Source organism: Lactuca sativa, chromosome 1 (genome assembly GCF_002870075.4).
Source record: "Lactuca sativa cultivar Salinas chromosome 1, Lsat_Salinas_v11, whole genome shotgun sequence".
NCBI lineage: Eukaryota > Viridiplantae > Streptophyta > Magnoliopsida > Asterales > Asteraceae > Lactuca > Lactuca sativa.
This window is the reverse complement of record NC_056623.2, coordinates 22,010,326-22,028,147: the sequence shown is the minus strand read 5'-3', so window position 1 is coordinate 22,028,147 and position 17,822 is coordinate 22,010,326. Positions and strand designations below refer to the sequence as shown.

General features: G+C 40.3%; 1 protein-coding gene across 1 annotated transcript; it reads left to right on the top strand.

Moving 5' to 3' along the window:
• Positions 1-16,455: 16,455 nt before the first annotated feature.
• Positions 16,456-17,366, top strand: LOC128127028 (uncharacterized). The gene is made up of 2 exons (XM_052765244.1): positions 16,456-16,574; positions 17,156-17,366. The coding sequence occupies exons 1-2, from the start codon at positions 16,456-16,458 to the stop codon at positions 17,364-17,366; spliced, it is 330 nt and encodes a 109-aa protein (XP_052621204.1).
• Positions 17,367-17,822: the final 456 nt, after the last annotated feature.

Sequence of the window (17,822 nt, the reverse complement as noted above, 5' to 3'; positions counted from 1 at the left end):
AATAACTATAAGTATTTAACTTGTGTCCCCCCCATAAAACATGTAAAAACCTTTAAACCATTGATTAAGGGGTATGAACTCACCGGTTGTGAGTGGTACGGATGAACTGAAGCTGTAGGATTGCTAGGTGTCAAGTGAAGTCTTGAACACACTCTATGATCGTTTAGGGATGAAAGCCCGAAGATCCGAGAGAGAGAATTCGGCTTTTCTCTAGTTGTAAATGTAACCAATGAATTATTATGGCTCGGAATCCTATATATACTCCTGGAGTTTTTGGCAGAAACTATTTTATTCAGGCATTGAATTCTAATATCATGAAGCTTTGGAATAACAGAGTTGCACAATACCCTAGTGCATCCTCTCTCCTGATATCTAATCAAGTGTAAATCCTGAAATACTCCAACTTATACCAAAAAGTCTGAAAATTTACTGCAACTGTTCTAACTTCTATTGACTTGATATGGTTTGTACATAATGGAAATTTCAGGTTGTCACATCATCCTCCTGTTGAAGGGAATTTCGTCCTGAAATTAGAATTTAGGTAAGGAAGTAGGTATGAATGATCGAGTCATTAGGTAGGGAACTTCCAAATCGATTGGTTCTCACACTCCTAAGTGAGTTCGGGTCCTCGGTTGGTATCCCAACGAACCTTCACTAACGGGCGACGGCGTTGCTTCGTCCGCTTGACCTCTCGGTCGAGGGTCACTATGATTCTTTCACGAAGGCGAGGATCTCGTTAATCTCGATCTTGTCGAGTGGAATTTTGAGAGTCCTGATGGAAAGGTACGGTTTCAAGATCGAGACGCGAAGGGTAAAATGTACGCTTCTGAGTTCGCAGAGTAGATCTAGTTTGTAAGATACAGGACCGATTTTGGTAAGAATCTCAAAGGTCCTGACTATCTTGGATTAAGCTTTTCACGCGATAAGAAGCGTATTAAGCCATTCCCAGAGTGAGTTTTCCTAAAGAACATGGTCTCTCACTTGGAATTTCCAAGGTTTCTTTTTCTTTCTTAACTTCCCAATCAAAGGCCACCCTCTGCTGGGTCAAAGTCGTACGGGTTTCTGTAATATGCGAGGAGTTATGGATGAACTATGACAGTAGGTCTGTAAGACCTAGAATTTGGCGAATTTCTGTCGGCGTTTTCGGTGTCGACAAATTCTCAACGGTTTTGATAAATTGCAAGAGTACTCAAGAATTCCCACATCACTAACAGTGTTTCTTAGAAATCTGACTCTTCAATTTCAAAACTCGTGTTTAGAGAACTTCGCGAAAGTTCCTCTGAAGGTAATGTTTCCATGGATTCCTTCTTACTACTAGGGTAGATAAGTAAGTCATTACAAGGAGAATGACGAACTGATCCAAGTAAGAATGGCGTACCCTTTTCATTCAGCTCATGAATATTATAGGCATATTGGTCCTATCCGAGGGGTATCACTACGGACTCAAAGTGTCCGCATCGAGTTCAGAAGGTAGTCTTCCAGACATCCTTCCCTTACACTCAAACTAGTAATATTCGGATCTCAAGTCTATTTCTGAAAGTAATTCTTTCCTTGCGTTTGCTCAACCAATTCACCTATGCGAGGCAGAGATAACGATTTCTAATGGAAATCTTGACGGAGTCCTCGATAGTCGAGGTACATATGATGCAATCCGTCGATCTCTGTAAGAATAAGACCGGAGCTCTCCAGGGTAAGAAGCTTAGTCTTCCAATTCTATTTCTATGTAGTTCACTAAGTTGTCAGGACTGTTCTTGTATCTCTGTAGGTGTTTAGACTGTAGGGCGATCTGTTTACAGCAGTCGTACTGGGTTCTAAGTTTGTTCGCATAAGGATGCGATCACTCATAGTCTTGGGCAGTCTCCGTCCTGAAGTTCATATCAGAAGTCATACATGGCTCATCATTCGCAGTATCGTGTATATGAGTCGTATATAATTAAGATTGAAAAGGTAGTCGAATAACTGATTCTTCTTTAAGCTCACTCCCCATCGAGGAAAAGAAGTTAAAGTGGAATCATCAATTCTAAACCTGTAGAACCTTGGTTATACATCACCCATATGTATACATTCTTCAGCGATAAATCAACCGTATGAATCTTTGGATTGAACTTGACGTATTGTACGAGTGGTACTTCGGGGATTTCTTCGGAAAGAAGAACTATGAGGTACTCCATGCATGAGTACTTCGGTGATCTGATGTGACGGTTTCGCTAGAAAGACATTTATGGAGAAAAAGATGTACGCACGAAGCTGGTATGGTGCAAATCGAATTGAACCTAGTTGTATGATAATGTCGAAATCATAAGGAAAATTTTAGACATTAGATTTGAACATAAGATGTTACAGAAAAACACAACCGTGCAACCATCAACAGAGTTACAGTACTTTAGACTTACTACAAGACTATTGGTGCGGTTAAGGTATACTACAAAAGACAAGTATACGCATCACGAGCATCCCTACCGATGGGATCTCGTAAAAGGTAAGACTCTGGTTGCACTAGTTTTGGATGGTTTATAAGTCTGTTTCAACAAAACGCCTAAATTACATTAACGTGGTTCCGGAGCAGGTTCTTCTGCAGCTGTGATCCTGAGAATCTTCCCGTATGCGCCAAAGTTCTTTGTTATAGGGCAATCCTTCTTGAAGTGCCCTCTCTCACCGCATTGGTGGCATGACTGGCTAGTACTAGCATTGGTGGCGGGAGTGAGGTGTTTAGCCAGTGTTATGTGGACACGAGTGCCTTCCTCATTACTCCACCTTGGAAATTGCCTCCTAAAGCGTTATGCAGGAGTTGCCACTTGTTGTTGTGGCATGGCAAGTCTTTGGGATCTCTTGCGCTTCTTTAGGGCTTGATGATATCGTCTCTTCCTTTCGGTCTTACGGCTTCGCAAGTCTATGACTATTGCTATTTGTTGGTTTCCCGGTTTGGTACTACCATCGGAACTCTCAACTCCTTTGTCAGTCTTGCTTGTGTTACCTGAGTTGATGTGTGTAAGGAAAGTTGTCACAGCAGCTGCTACTGCAGCTTGTAATGTAGCGGCGTCGATATGGAGGATAGGGGTTTTGTTGCTCGGCTGATTGTTTCTGGATGACGACATGATTCTGTAACACGAAAGATAAGGATTTGTGAGCGATTCTGGTTGACTCTAGATGTACTTCGATTACTTACGTAAAGAGTAGAAGTATGTTCTCGTGAGTTTGACCTACATCCCTATGATGCAGTCCTAATACGGATTGGAAGTATGTTCGTGAAGGTTTTACCTACATCCCTATGATGCAGTCCTAGTACTGAGTGGAAGTAAGTTCGTAAAATGGTCTCAAGACGTTTTTCGTTCAAGCCGAGGTATCGTTGGTTGGTGAATAACATGATCCAACCACTGAAAGAGACTTGGAAATGTCTCCGGAGTTAAATTACTATAGTCCAATGACTTGACTAAAGCATGTTTCAGATAGACTCCAATGAAAGTATGATAAGAGTACTTGAATAAAGAATGACACAGAAGTTAGCCGACTGTCAATATCTTTGATATTCATGACGTAAAAGTTCGGTAGAATGACCTTGTAAAGGTCTTACATCATATCCAGAGAAGATAGTCCTTGACAGTTTAAAGGCCTAACTAAAGTACTTACAGTACAAGATAGTTTCATAGAAAATGCCACATCGGGCATAGATAGAAAAATGATTCCTTTTTAACAAGGAAAAATAACTTAAGGTATCTACTACTGGCGACGTTCATCCCTCTGGTGAACTCTCAGTTCAGCTAGTTGGCGTTCCACATCAAGTAGGTGTCTTTCGTACACCCTCTGGCGTACTCGGAGCTCTATGACTTCGGCTCGTGATTCAGCCAGTGCTTGCAGCAGGGTTTCATGGTTTCTATCAGATCTCTCGCGAGCATCTTCTAGACGAATGGTACGAAGGGTATGCATTCTTGCATTGGTAACAACTTCTGTGATCTGATGTAGGGCTGTCCTACCTTGAATCTCATTTCGGGCCACTCTGCGGACCAATATTGGCAAGATTCTGTCTGCTGAGTCCCCATTGCTCAGGTCGTAAAAGTTTCGGTCACCATTAAATGGCCTGGGCTGATCTTGTCCTTAGCTCCATGTTTCTAAACATTCCACCCACTCAGGCGTCGGGCCATGAAAAGTCGGACGAGGGTTAGGAATTGGAACGGGAGCTGCCTGGGGTAGGTTCTCAAGCTCGGGTTCGGAGTTAGCACCATCCGAAAGGTCTTCATCATGATGATCATCCAAAGGGATATGATGATCATTCTCTGGTTCTTCTCCAAACCAACCAGCAATGACTTCGTTCGGAAGGTATTGGTTGCCGTGGGGATGGAGTCCAGCCATGTTATCTACGCGAGAATTGGGGTAAGAAAATAATTATTAGAAGAACTATCTAGATAATTATTTAGAAAATATTCATTAGTTACATCACTATTTGTGAAGTGCATACCAGTTATATGTAATCGAAACAGGATAGGCCTTCGAATAAGTGATCTTAACTCCAAATTCACACAGAACAGGGGTAAAGCAAAATTTTCACAGATTCTAAGTCTATAACATCCTAGTTACATATAACTTTAGTGTATCCACTTAGCAACTATCAACTTAGTAATGAAGATCCCGTTTTAGTTCTCAAGTATAAAGTACTTATAGTAACACCAAATACTCCTATAGTATTTTAAGTTTAATGTTATGTTCTACTATTCTCATTGTGGTATTGTTGGTAAGATTTTAGACTTGTTGCAACTACACAACTACACTTACGCACATGCTAGTCAACTCTCGGATAATATATTTGATCAGGCTATATCTTCCCAGTTTTGAATATATGTCTCTAAGTCCATTTGTGTTGTCCAACAATCGTAATTCTTTTGTACTGTCCTACTGACACTGATTTTAGTATGAATGCATGCACGTATACTTACTTAAATATTTTATTATTTAAAGTATAAACTCTTGGTCAGAGTAATTTTTAATCCCTATGTATGTATAGTTAGCATATATTTTATGGGTTGATATACTTAATTCACTATAAACAATGCTCTAATACCAATCTGTCACACCCCAAAACCATGAACGGCGGAAACGTTCTGGGGCGGAGGACGTCATGTACAATATCACAACAATGAAAAGTAGTAAACAAGCAACAACATCATCCATTGCATTAATAATATAATTTTACTACAAGTGTGTTCTGTCAAATTATAATAGACACTAAAGCATAAATCAAAATGAAAGATGAGTCTTCAACGAGCACCATCTTCTCTGAACCTTGCATCTGTACCTGTCTATGGTCGACTTGAGGATACAAGTTATTTTGAAAACGAGTATCAGCTTTAAAGCTGGTGAGATCATAAGTATTAATGTGTCTTTAATTTGTATGTAAGTATTTGTACGAATGAAATGTAAGTATTGAAAACGTTTGAACATCCTAGAAATCCCTATGATTCCTACTAGTATAAAATGGAGTCTTCTACCAAGACCTAACTGTTCTGAATGTAGCCTTCTACCAAGACCTAACTGTTCTGAATGTATACTTCTACCAAGACCTAACTGCTTTGAATGTAGCCTTCTACCAAGACCTAACTGCTCTGAATGTAGCCTTCTACCAAGACCCGACTATGCTACTTATTATTATTATTATTATTATAAGAAATTGTATCCTTTGGTACTAGGATACTCAAATATAATTTACCTCATCGGTTATGTGAATGAGTCACATAAAAAAGGTAAATAATACAAATAATCTAAGTATTACCCTTTCGTACTAGGATAACTAATAGCGTTAACTGAAGACATCCGTAGATGTACATTTACCTCTGTTGCTAACAGCTGGGTATAGGAATAGTTAGTCCCCTAAAGTATACATGTAATGGTATCAACCGTTGACATCCGTGGATGTGATTTTACCTCTGTAGCTAATAGAGATTCTAGGAATGGTTAATCCCACAATGTATCCTTTGGTATTAGGATATTAAATCCAATCTATCTCGTCGATTATGTGATTGTATCACAAAGTAAAGATAAGAATGATGATTGTATAACAGAATCTAGACATAAAAATGTAATATTAACTCATCATATATTATCTATGTAAACGTACTCATGTAAATGTATTCATGTATACGTATTCCTGTAAGTGTATCTATGTAAATGTACTCATGTAAGCGTAATCATGTAAACATATCTATGTAAATGTACTCATGTACGCGTAATCATGTAAACATATCTATGTAAATGTATAGCAATGTACTGCGTGTACTGGCTGTAATGTGTGTTCTCTCTCTCTCTATCTAGCAAGTATTGACTCATGAATGAACTGACTCATTGTATGACATCGCGTTCTAGTAATAGTTCTAGTATCTTCCTAAACTACCCATATGGTAGCTTACTGGTAATGTAATTGGCACGTATAAACATGGAAGTATACCCTTGCTACCCAAGGGTATTGCATGAACTGGATGAACCTTTATGACTATATATGTACACATGATATATAACTAATATTCAAACGACCTTCGGGCGGGTACCCGATATCCCACCGGACCACATCTCAAGCACGAAAAGGAAATAGGGCGGGCAGGCCTTCCTAAGCCTTTTAAATATTGCTTATATAACTATACATACGTAGACATGCAATTGATAATAAGTATAACAGAGCTTAAGTAAACGTATTTGATAAGTAAAACAGTTTGAACAGTAAGAAAAACCACTAGATTTGTAGTTATTAATCACATGTGATTGATGTAATAACTATAAGTATTTAACTTGTATCCCCCCCCCCCCCCCATAAAACATGTAAAAACCTTTAAACCATTGATTAAGGGGTATGAACTCACCGGTTGTGAGTGGTACGGATGAACTGAAGCTGTAGGATTGCTAGGTGTCAAGTGAAGTCTTGAACACACTCTATGATCGTTTTGGGATGAAAGCCCGAAGATCCGAGAGAGAGAATTCAACTTTTCTCTAGTTGTAAATGTAACCAATGAATTATTATGGCTCAGAATCCTATATATACTCCTGGAGTTTTTGGCAGAAACTATTTTATTCAGGCATTGAATTCTAATATCATGAAGCTTTGGAATAACAAAGTTGCACAATACCCTAGTGCATCCTCTCTCCTGATATCTAATCAAGTGTAAGTCCTGAAATACTCCAACTTATACCAAAAAGTCTGAAAATTTACTGCAACTGTTCTAACTTCTATTGACTTGATATGGTTTGTACATAATGGAAATTTCGGGTTGTCACATGCTCGACCTTGACTTTCCTGCAAGTAAAGTACCTCTCCATATACCAAGCCACATCCCAATTCTTGCAGGGCCACCGATAATCAGGACAAAGATCTCTATACATCCCCGTCGCCCCGGGATGAATGAAGAACCTAGACTTGTGTGCCTCCACCATCAAAACCTGACACACACCACCCTAGTACGGAACCCATACCCTTCGATGAAGAGTCAACAATCCTCGACTATCATAAGTGAAGGAAGCCACGTTACACACAATTTGCTCATTCTTTCGGTGCTCTTCCTTTATAGCCTCAATATGAGCCTCACAAACCCGCTCCAATAGCGGAGTAATCACGTTCATCCTCAAACATATATCCTTGATTGGAGCTGTGACTGCCTTGTGGCTGAGAGCATCGGCCACCACATTGGCCTTCCCCGGATGGTAAAGAATCTAACCATCATAATCCTTCACCACATCCAACCACCAGCGCTGCCTCATATTATGATTTGGCTGATCCATTAGATACCTCAGGCTCTTGTGATCTGTGTAAATAGTATAGTTGACCCCATAGAGGTAATGTTTCCAAATCTTGAGGGCGAAAACCACAGCCCCCAGCTCCAAATCATGTGTCAGATAGTTCACCTCATGAGGCTTTAGCTGCCACGAAGTGTAAGCGATCACGCGGCCCCTATGTATTAAAACTACCCCCAAACCCGTGATCAATGCATCACAATAAACTACGAAATCCTCAACACCCTCCGACGGTGTCAAAATTGGCGCCTCACATAGTCTCTGCCTCAAGGTCTCAAAAGCTGCTTGCTGCTCAGGCCCTCAGCGAAATATGACCGTCTTCTCTTTCAATCGAGTTAAAGGAACTGCTATGTTGGAGAAATCTTGGATGGATTTCTGATAGTAACCTACTAAAACAAGGAAACTCTGAATCTTAAATGGAGAACTCGGAACCTCCCATCGTATGACGACCTCGAACTTGGCCGGATCGACCAGAATATCATTCTGGTTGACAAGGTGCCCCAAAACTACACCTCGCGCAACCAAAACTCACACTTGGAGAACTTTGCGAAAGTCTCTCCCTCATCAAAGTCTCCACAACCTCCCGCAAGTGCTCCTCGTGTTGCTCCTGGGTCTTGGAATAAACCAAGATATCATCAATGAATACAATCACAGACTAATCCAACATCGTCTTGCATACGCGGTTTATGAGATCCATGAACGCAGCTGGAGCATTGGTGAGACTAAAAGGCATCACCACAACTCATAATGACTATAGCGAGTCTGGAAAGTCGTATTCTGAACATCCTCCTCTCTAACCCTCATCTGATGATAACCGAAACACAAATCAATCTTGGGAAACCAATATGTACCCTGAACCTGGTCAAACAAATCATCAATCCTCGGGAGTGGATAACGGTTCTTCACTGTTACCTTATTCAACTCCTGGTAGTCAATGCACATACGATGATCCCCATCCTTCTTCCACACAAACAAGATCGGTGCTCCCCTTGGCGAACTACTCGGTCGAATAAATCCCTTGTTTAACAGCTCTTGCAGTTGTGTTGACAACTCCTTCATCTTGGGAGGAGCCAACCGATACGGTGCTTCGGCTATTGGAGCCGCACCTGGAACCGAATCAATCCTAAACTGAACTTGCCTCTCTAGAGGCACCCCAGAAAATTCCTCTGGAAGCACATACGGATACTCCCACACAACTGACACATCATCCACAGTCGCCTTACCCTTATCGCGGGCATCCATAACATAGGCGACAAATCCAGAACAACTCTGTTGAATATAGCGTCTGGCCCTCGCTGTTGGACCCAAAATCGGCCCATGCTGAGCTCTCTCTCCCTAACCACTAACTCTCCCCCACTTGGGGTTCGAATCCATACTAAGTGATGCTAACAATCGATCACCTCACCACTGGGACTCAACCAATCCATACATACTATAACCTTGTTCCCATGTAAAGGAATGGGAACCAAATCAATCAGATACTGCTCATTGAACATCTAAAGAATACAACCCTGTGACCCTTGCTACCCAGACAGATCAATCATCTACAATCTCGACATATAAAGGACAATACAACTCACCCGGAGCTCCAACAAACCTCTTGATAAGCGCAAGTGATACAAAGGATTGGGTATCCCCTAAATCAAACAATACCAAAGCAGAAATACTGTTTACAAGGAACGATCCTAAAATAAAACACATGAATATAATCAAGCAATTAAATATAAATAAAGAGATAGGGAGAAGATACATACCCGTCACCACATCAAGTGTCACGCGAGCCTCCTCGGCCGTCAACTGAAAAGCCTTGCTCTTCACCACAGGTACATCCGCCTTGCCTTGGCAACCGTCAATGATCCGAAGAGATGCAAGAACGGGTGTTGACACCGTTCCTGCTGCAGCCAAACTCGGACAATGGGCCTTTTGTGGCCCATCTGATTGCAATGAAAAAAATCTATTCAAATCCTGGGGTGGTGGTGGTAGCGGTACAATCCCTGCTAAAATGACCCTTCTGGCCGCACTTGAAGCAACCCGAACCACCCACCCTGCACAGTCCCTCGTGCGCCTTACTGCACTTTCCACAGTGGCTCTGGGCCTGCTGGCTTCTCGACCTCGAATCCTGAAACTTGGGCCTCTTGCCCGATCCCCTTGAAACATGGGCCCGATCCGACTTCGTCTTCCTCTCCATCTCAATATCAATATCTCTATCTGGCTCTCGTTATCATGTCCTCCAATGTCTTGCAACTGGATTGGCTCACAAACTCTCGGATATTACTCGTAAACATCTCATGATACCTCGCCTTCTTCATCTCATCGTCCGCCACATACTGCGGAACCAAAAGCGCCCTCTTACGAAATATCGTGGTGATCTCAGCCACCATCTCAATAGTCTGGTGGAGATCTTGAAACTCTCGCGACAACTGTTGCACCTCAATCACTGGTGCAATATCAGCCCTAAACCTAGTCATAAACTCATCCTATGAGATGGACTTAATCGCCTCGCCTCCCAAGGCATGCCCTACATCCTCCCACCATTCACAGACTCTATATTTCAGAAAAACAGGAAGTAAGTCTGACCTTTGCCCCCATCGGGACAACTGCTGGTGTGACATGCATTAGCAACATCAACTAACCATCACCTACTCGCTATCGCGTCCTTCTCCCCGTAGTAGTCCAGAGCCCCACATGCCCAAAACTCCTTGAAGGTTAATGATTGCACCCATATAAAGGCCACCATATCAAAACGGAGAGAGCCCAAACGCTCCTCCAACAACTCCACAATACGCTCAGAGATTGTACCGAAGATCATAGGAGTCTGCTCGAGTATGCAACACATAATATCAGATGAAATGAACTTCCACGTCTGATCATCCAACTGCCCAGCTCCAGAACCTAAGCGCGAGCCCTCACTAGCACCAAAACTACCAACCAGTCTGCCTCGAAGAGACACCATACTGAAAATAGACCATATAAACCATCAGAATACGTATCAAAATGTATAATGAGGAATCTCATACTCTACAAGCTTCCTAGCTTCATCGCAAATCTCCTTGAATTGAGCACGAATCCTCTGCTTCTAGTAGTACGGGCCCATAGTACCTTCCACATCTATTCCTACTTTCCTTAAGGATCGCCTTGAATCTTCCAAGTCACTTTTATCCATACAATTAACCCTCATCATGATAAGGCTCCTAACACTAAATCTCTTCATAGGTTTTCCTAGGACAACCACCACACCACTCTCCGCCATCAGCTGTAGAAGGAACTGCTACCGACACCCTCTAACTATCTCAATAATACAATTACATATCTCTAACACTAGATAATTCTTCGAATGAAAGGTCTCACACTACAACGGTTGGACTCAAACCTGAGCTGCGCAATAGAGTTAAAACCTAACCTTCTGAAATTATTTAGTTTCCGCAATATGTAACTTAACGTATTCACTTACTAGTTAGCTGATGTTAGTGAGAAATCCTAGAAAGCACAAAGGAAACAACATTCAAGCATCAAGTAATCATAACCAAGCATAACCTAATCAGGTCATCCTATCACTGACTGATCAGTACCAGCATGCAAGTCTACAAGATCATACTATAGGCATACAAAGGCATATCTCCTAGCATTCTATCATGCAAATACTGAGCATATCCTTAGCCCTAACTAGCATGTGATTCACATATTCGCAGTTCAAATCATATCATATAGCATGTATGGGAATTTTAGGAAAACTTACATGAGCTCGGTTGCTTGCATGCACCAAACGCTTTCTTGTATTAAAAAAACCCTTTTTATAAACATTTCCTTTTTAAATTTTTTTAACAACTCCTCAGTTTGAGTTTAGACACACCCGAGAGTATGTACGAAGCCCTTAAACTAAGGCTCTGATACCAACTCATAACGTCCCAAAAATTTCATTTTTAAATTCATAAAGCAGTAATCCAAAACATTCTCATAAAACCAATATGCATCAAAGTGTATCACTGCATCATAAAATATCAGAGTAAATCACAAAATGCAGAATAAGGTGGTGTGTGCTCTGCAATCATGCCAGGCTCTTCCCTTTCGAACCAGAAGAACCTGAAACATAAATTGAAAACCATAAGCACAAATCTTAGTGAGTTCCCCAAACTACCACATACCATACATAATAAAAACATACTGGGCCCTCACCCTTCATCGAGCCTCGACCGACATCGAGTCCCACCCGGCCTCGGGCCCTACCTGACATTGAGCCCCGCTTGGTTTACAGATCTGTCAATCATCAGGCCCTGCCCGGTACACATATAAACATATAAACATATAATCATACAAACACATGTGATGATCACAAAGACAATACCATACAATACGGTCATCGAGCCCCGCTCAGTATACATACCAACGCATAACACATGTAAGAGTCATGTAGACATCTAGAATCCTAACATAAGAAACCATGGGTCAGCATTGGTTCCTTCGACCCGCTAAATGCAATGAGGAAACTTACCTCAAGCTACCTAGTTACTTAAATAAATCTCTGTCTGCTGGTCCTACAAAATCCTCGTGCTATTAATACCAATAACATCCAATTAATAATTGGATCCTAATCCATAACCATCAGTCTAATCAATTGGGCCCATCATCAGGGAAAAAGACCATTTTACCCCTTATCTAACTTGGCCAAAGACCAAGGCCTAATTCAACTACTATGAAGGACCAAATTCTATTTGAGAACCTAAAGCCCAAATATGGCCCAATCTTCCACATTGGGTCCAAACCCATCACGGGCCTAAAATCCAAAGAAACCAAGGCACTAGCCACGAGCCCAAATCAGAAGTCTAATAGCCCAAGAAGGCCCAAATGAAGAAAACCCAACCTATGTCCCAAAATGATAATGCAAGCCCAAAAAGCCCATCTGCTGAGTATGCGGTGCGTACTCAGCTTGTACGCTTAATATACACCTTCTGGGGCTAGTACGCGCAACGTACAAGCTTGGTACACCCAATATACTCCCCATTTGGCCACCCCACTCCATTAAGCACTTAATCCATTGATATTTCAAGCGAAACTCTCATATCTGCTTCTATAAGACCACTTATCACGTAAATTTGGCAACTTTACACACATGCATCGCTTAATGGGGCATACAATAGCTCAAAAAGAGCTTAACAAAGGTCTTAACACATGCATGGTTCAAGATACACCATAAAGCTTGCATTTTTATGAACTTAGGGACTGAAAGGAGCTAAGATCTAGCATCCATAGCCTCCAGAGTAGATCAAAAGCTCTCATTTAATACAAAGAAATCAAAAAGATGCACAAATGATCCAATAACTAGATCTAGCATTGAAGGGCACAAAGGTGTAAGCTTTTTACCTCAAAAAGCTTGCAAATGATGAGCTAACCTCGAATCTTCAATCTCAAGACACCTCTCCAAGTGGTCCTCATCTTCTTCTCCTTCAAAAACCACCAAAAAAACACTCTTTAAGGCTCAAAACTCACAAAATCACAAAAGGGTTTCGATTTCAGGACAAAGGAGGGTGAAGGCTGGCTAACTATGACCAAATGAGGCTATCATAAGGTTTAAACATGGTGCAAACACTAAAAATTAGGGTTTCACTCAGGCTCACGTACGCCCAGCGTATGTGGATGGGATCCACGATCAAGACCTCGGGCTAGTACGCTAAGGGTACCACCTAGTACGCCCCACGTAATAACTTAAGGACCAAAATGCAAAGTTTTTAATAAAGAGGGTTAAATGCGAGACTTACTAAAATTGAGTGTTGCACACTAACATTACCAGGTACACTCATCCGAACTTACTCCCTCTCTTGAATCCCCATACATATTCTTTACTCTTAATCCTCCACATATTACATCTAAGTATTTAAAAGAACTCCTTTGCATTGTTCCACTTATGGAACCTTTCCCTCTATCTACTATAGACATACACAATCTTTATTCCGCAAGAATCATCTAACTATATCCCCAAATGGATCGTCATCTCATTCCCCTCAAGGACATAATCTCATTCCTGGAGGAATCACACTCTTTATTCTCAAAGTAATCCTACTATTCTCTAACTCTTTTATGTGACTCATCACATAACTCTTGTCCCATGAACAATCTATCTCTTTATCTCATCAACAGATCTTCTACTGCTCATCTAGTACTTAACTCATTGAATACTTAATATCCATCTATGTCTATTAACATATTGGTATTCTGTAACATCCCAAAAATTTTAAGGTAAAAATTTCATTGTTAATTCAGTCATTAAAACACCATTTAGTGTTACCAATCATTCAAAAGTATAATAATGTAAAATAGTTATCATAATATAATCCCAAAATCATAAGTTTGCAGAAACATGGGTGGATGCAGTGCGGTCATGCCGGGCCCCTCTCATTTGTATCGGAAGTACCTAAAACATAAGCTGAAAACCGTAAGCACAAAGCTTAGTGAACTCCCCTAAAATACCACATACCATACAAACATACAGTCAATCATATCTGGGTGCCTGCATTCCCCTTTAGTGTCTTTCAACCGGATACTGTCAAGCATATATGGGTGCTTGCATTCCCCTTCGGTCTATTTCATCCAGCTATTGTCAAGCATATTTGAGTGCTTGCATTCCCCTTCGGTCTATTTCAACCAGATACCGGGTCTATTTCATCCTTATCACTACCACATAATATCCTAGCAAAGGAATCACATAGTCATCAAACAATACATGCATAACAGATGATTATCACGAAGACCATCATCACACTACAAGCATAAGCTAGTGTGCCGACATTGGTGCATTCAACCCACAAATACTGTGAAGGAAGACTCACCTCAAGCTGTTGAATCTCTCACATAAAATCTCGATTTGCTGATCCAGAAAAATCCCCGCGCACTAGCACTATCAAATAACATCCAATTAATAATTGGATCTCGTCCCATAATCAAGAATCTAAATTACTTCCCTAATGACCAGTGTAAAAGGCCATTTTACTCTTTTTCTTACTTGGACCAAAACCAAGGCCCAACCCATATCAAAAAGCCCAATTCCTGAATAGCATCCCAACGACCAATATGGCCAAACTTCCTATTTAGGCCTAAAAACCGGCATGAATCCAATTCCAAGAAATCCCATTTTCTATTCCTGGTCCAAAGTCGGAAGCCCAATGGCCTATCAAGGCCCAATCCCTAAAAGGTCGAAATAGACGCTCTGGGGAGTACGCCCTGCGTACCAGGAACATACGCCCCACGTACGCACCTCTGAAGCACCACATACAAGTCTTCAATGCATGAAACTCAAATTATGCTGAGCGTACCCTCCTACGTATTCCCAACATACTCATCAGAGGTATAAAAGTCCATAATAAACTCTTAATGGTTAAGACAAAAGCATCCAAACACTTATCTTAACCCTAAATGAAGTCTTAAACCATAATGTCGAAACCTTTAAGCGTTTGCATGGCTAAAGAGGGCTAAATATCCAAAATCCTTATTTTCACAACACACAAAACCACTTAACTCTGGCATGGTTCTAAGGAAACAGTCAAGCAAACATTTTTATGGCTCATAACACTCTAAGACCTCAGAAAGGACAACTAATATGCTTTGGAGTACTCCATACTCACAAAGATCCAAACATTGGGATAAAGCTTATGAAGTTATGTCATAAGAAGATGTAAGAATAGAGTCATCAATTTTGAAGCTTTATACCTCCAGAAGGTAGATCAAGATGCACAAAGCCTGGATCCAAAATCTTCAAGCAATCCCACACTTCCCCAAGAAGCTCCTCCTTCTTCAAAGAGCACCAAAATGTATGAAATACCACCGGAAGCTCAAGAATCACACCAATGGGAGCTAGGGTTTCGTTTCTAGGGTTTAATGGGATGAAGGTTGAAGATAAGGGTGTTTGGTGTTGATCGAGTTAAGAAGCTTAAATATGGTCCAATACCCTAAATTAGGGTTTGGGTCTGACTGGAGTATGCCATGCGTACATAGATATTCACAAATTAATACAAAAAACATATATTCACATCATAATGACTTACCAAATTTTGTTGAGGTATTTCATCAAACAATTTGTGTGCACCACATACATCAGATCCATAATCACCATAAAACATTAGATCTTACAAGATATATAAGAGTTTCATTATCTTTGAAGTCAGACGACTATTGGTTCTCCAACGAGGTTTGACAGTGGTGGTTTGACGTTAAGAACAAATCGAAATCTTGAGAGAATTTTTTTCCAGATATATGAGATGAATAATACAAAACCAGATGTACAACTTGAAGAGCACAAATCCAGATCTCATAAGACCTTCTTCAATTTTGTCGAAGCTCATAGATCTCGACGTCGGAGGTGACGGAAATCATAGATCTAGACATCAGTGGTGGCGAAAATCTTATATCTAGACCGAAGCTTGCAGATCTAGATGATGGTACAAAATATCTAGTGGTTTTGGATGACGAGTGACAACAATTAGAGGTGGATGTTCATACGTGGTTTTGGAATAGATATGATGTGACGTAGGTTTATGGTGACGGTGCTGGAAAATCGTCAAAGATTCCAAATCCTAGTGCAAGAAGATCCATATATGATGCATCCGAGATCTATCATATGTGAGTGAAAATCTGGTGGTTTTCGTGGCTCAACGGAGCATATCTGAAGAAAATATGGTCATATGGTGTTGTTTGACGACGATGTTTGATAGGAATAGAAAACGACGGTGGAGCATATATGTTGTGGAAGGAGGACACAATGACGACAAGGCTGCAGTAGTACTAAGGTTGTCGACGGCGACGATAGTTATGGCTGTGGTGTTAGTGTTTGAGGTTGACTTCTTAGATCTTTATAAGAGAGTCTAAATGTATGAAGTTTGATGAAATATAGATGATAATTTATATGTAGATTGTAGATATGATGTAAAATGATAAAAAAAGTATTTTGACAAAAATACCCTTAATGAAGTTGATTCTTAGAAGGTTCTTAACTTTTAATGGTTCTCATTTGATATTATATATATATATATATATATATATATATATATATATATATATATATATATATATATATATCAAATGAGAACCACTAAAAGTTAAGAATCTTCTAAGAAGTAATGAGAGAGAGAGAGAGGGAAAAAAAGTTGAGAAAGAGGGAATGAATATGGGCCACTCATTTCGATTATGCCGCTTAAACACTCTAGCGTACCTAGAGGACGGAATAGATTTTATTCATATATGAATATGTATTCATATATGAAAACATATTCATATATGAATAAGTATGTGTCTGTTCACAAGTGATTATTTTTATATGAATACGGCGGTTGGTGGCGAAAGTAGTGGCGGGAGCAAGGGTAGCGGTTGATGTGCAGTGGTTGTAGTGATGGCGGCGTTATAGTGGTAGGGTTGGTGATGGCAACGATAGTGATCATGGTAGTGGAGGTGGTGGCAGACATGGTAGTGGAGGTGGTAGAGTTGGTGGCAACGGTGGCAGAGGCGGTGGTGGTGACAGTGTCGAAGGTAGTGGTGGTGGTAGAGGTGGTGGAAGTGGCAGTGGGTTGGTGGCAGCGGAAAGGGGATGTGGTGAATTCATATATGAATATACGTAAATTTATGTTCATATATATATATATATATATATATATATATATATATATATATATATATTATATATATATATATATATATATATATATATATATATATATATATATTAATTTTCTTAAATTATAAGTGATTTAGCATTTATTAGACAAAACTGCAAGATTGGTCCCTGTGATATTAAAAAAACTTTGGATGGGGTCCAAAAACTTTCCAACTTGCATGGAAAGTTCAAAATCAAAACTTTTCCATGATTTTGGTCCTAAAAAAGATGAAATGACTATTTTGCCCTTATTATTTATTTTTCCTATTTTCTTTATTTATTTCAATCGTTTTATAATTTAATAAAAAGAGAAAAAAAATAGACCCTATAACACCCCCACCTCTGTACATCACCCTACGTTTCTTTCTCTCTATCTCGCCCTCGCTGGTCAAAAAATGTCGGCTTCATCGCCTCCATTCCC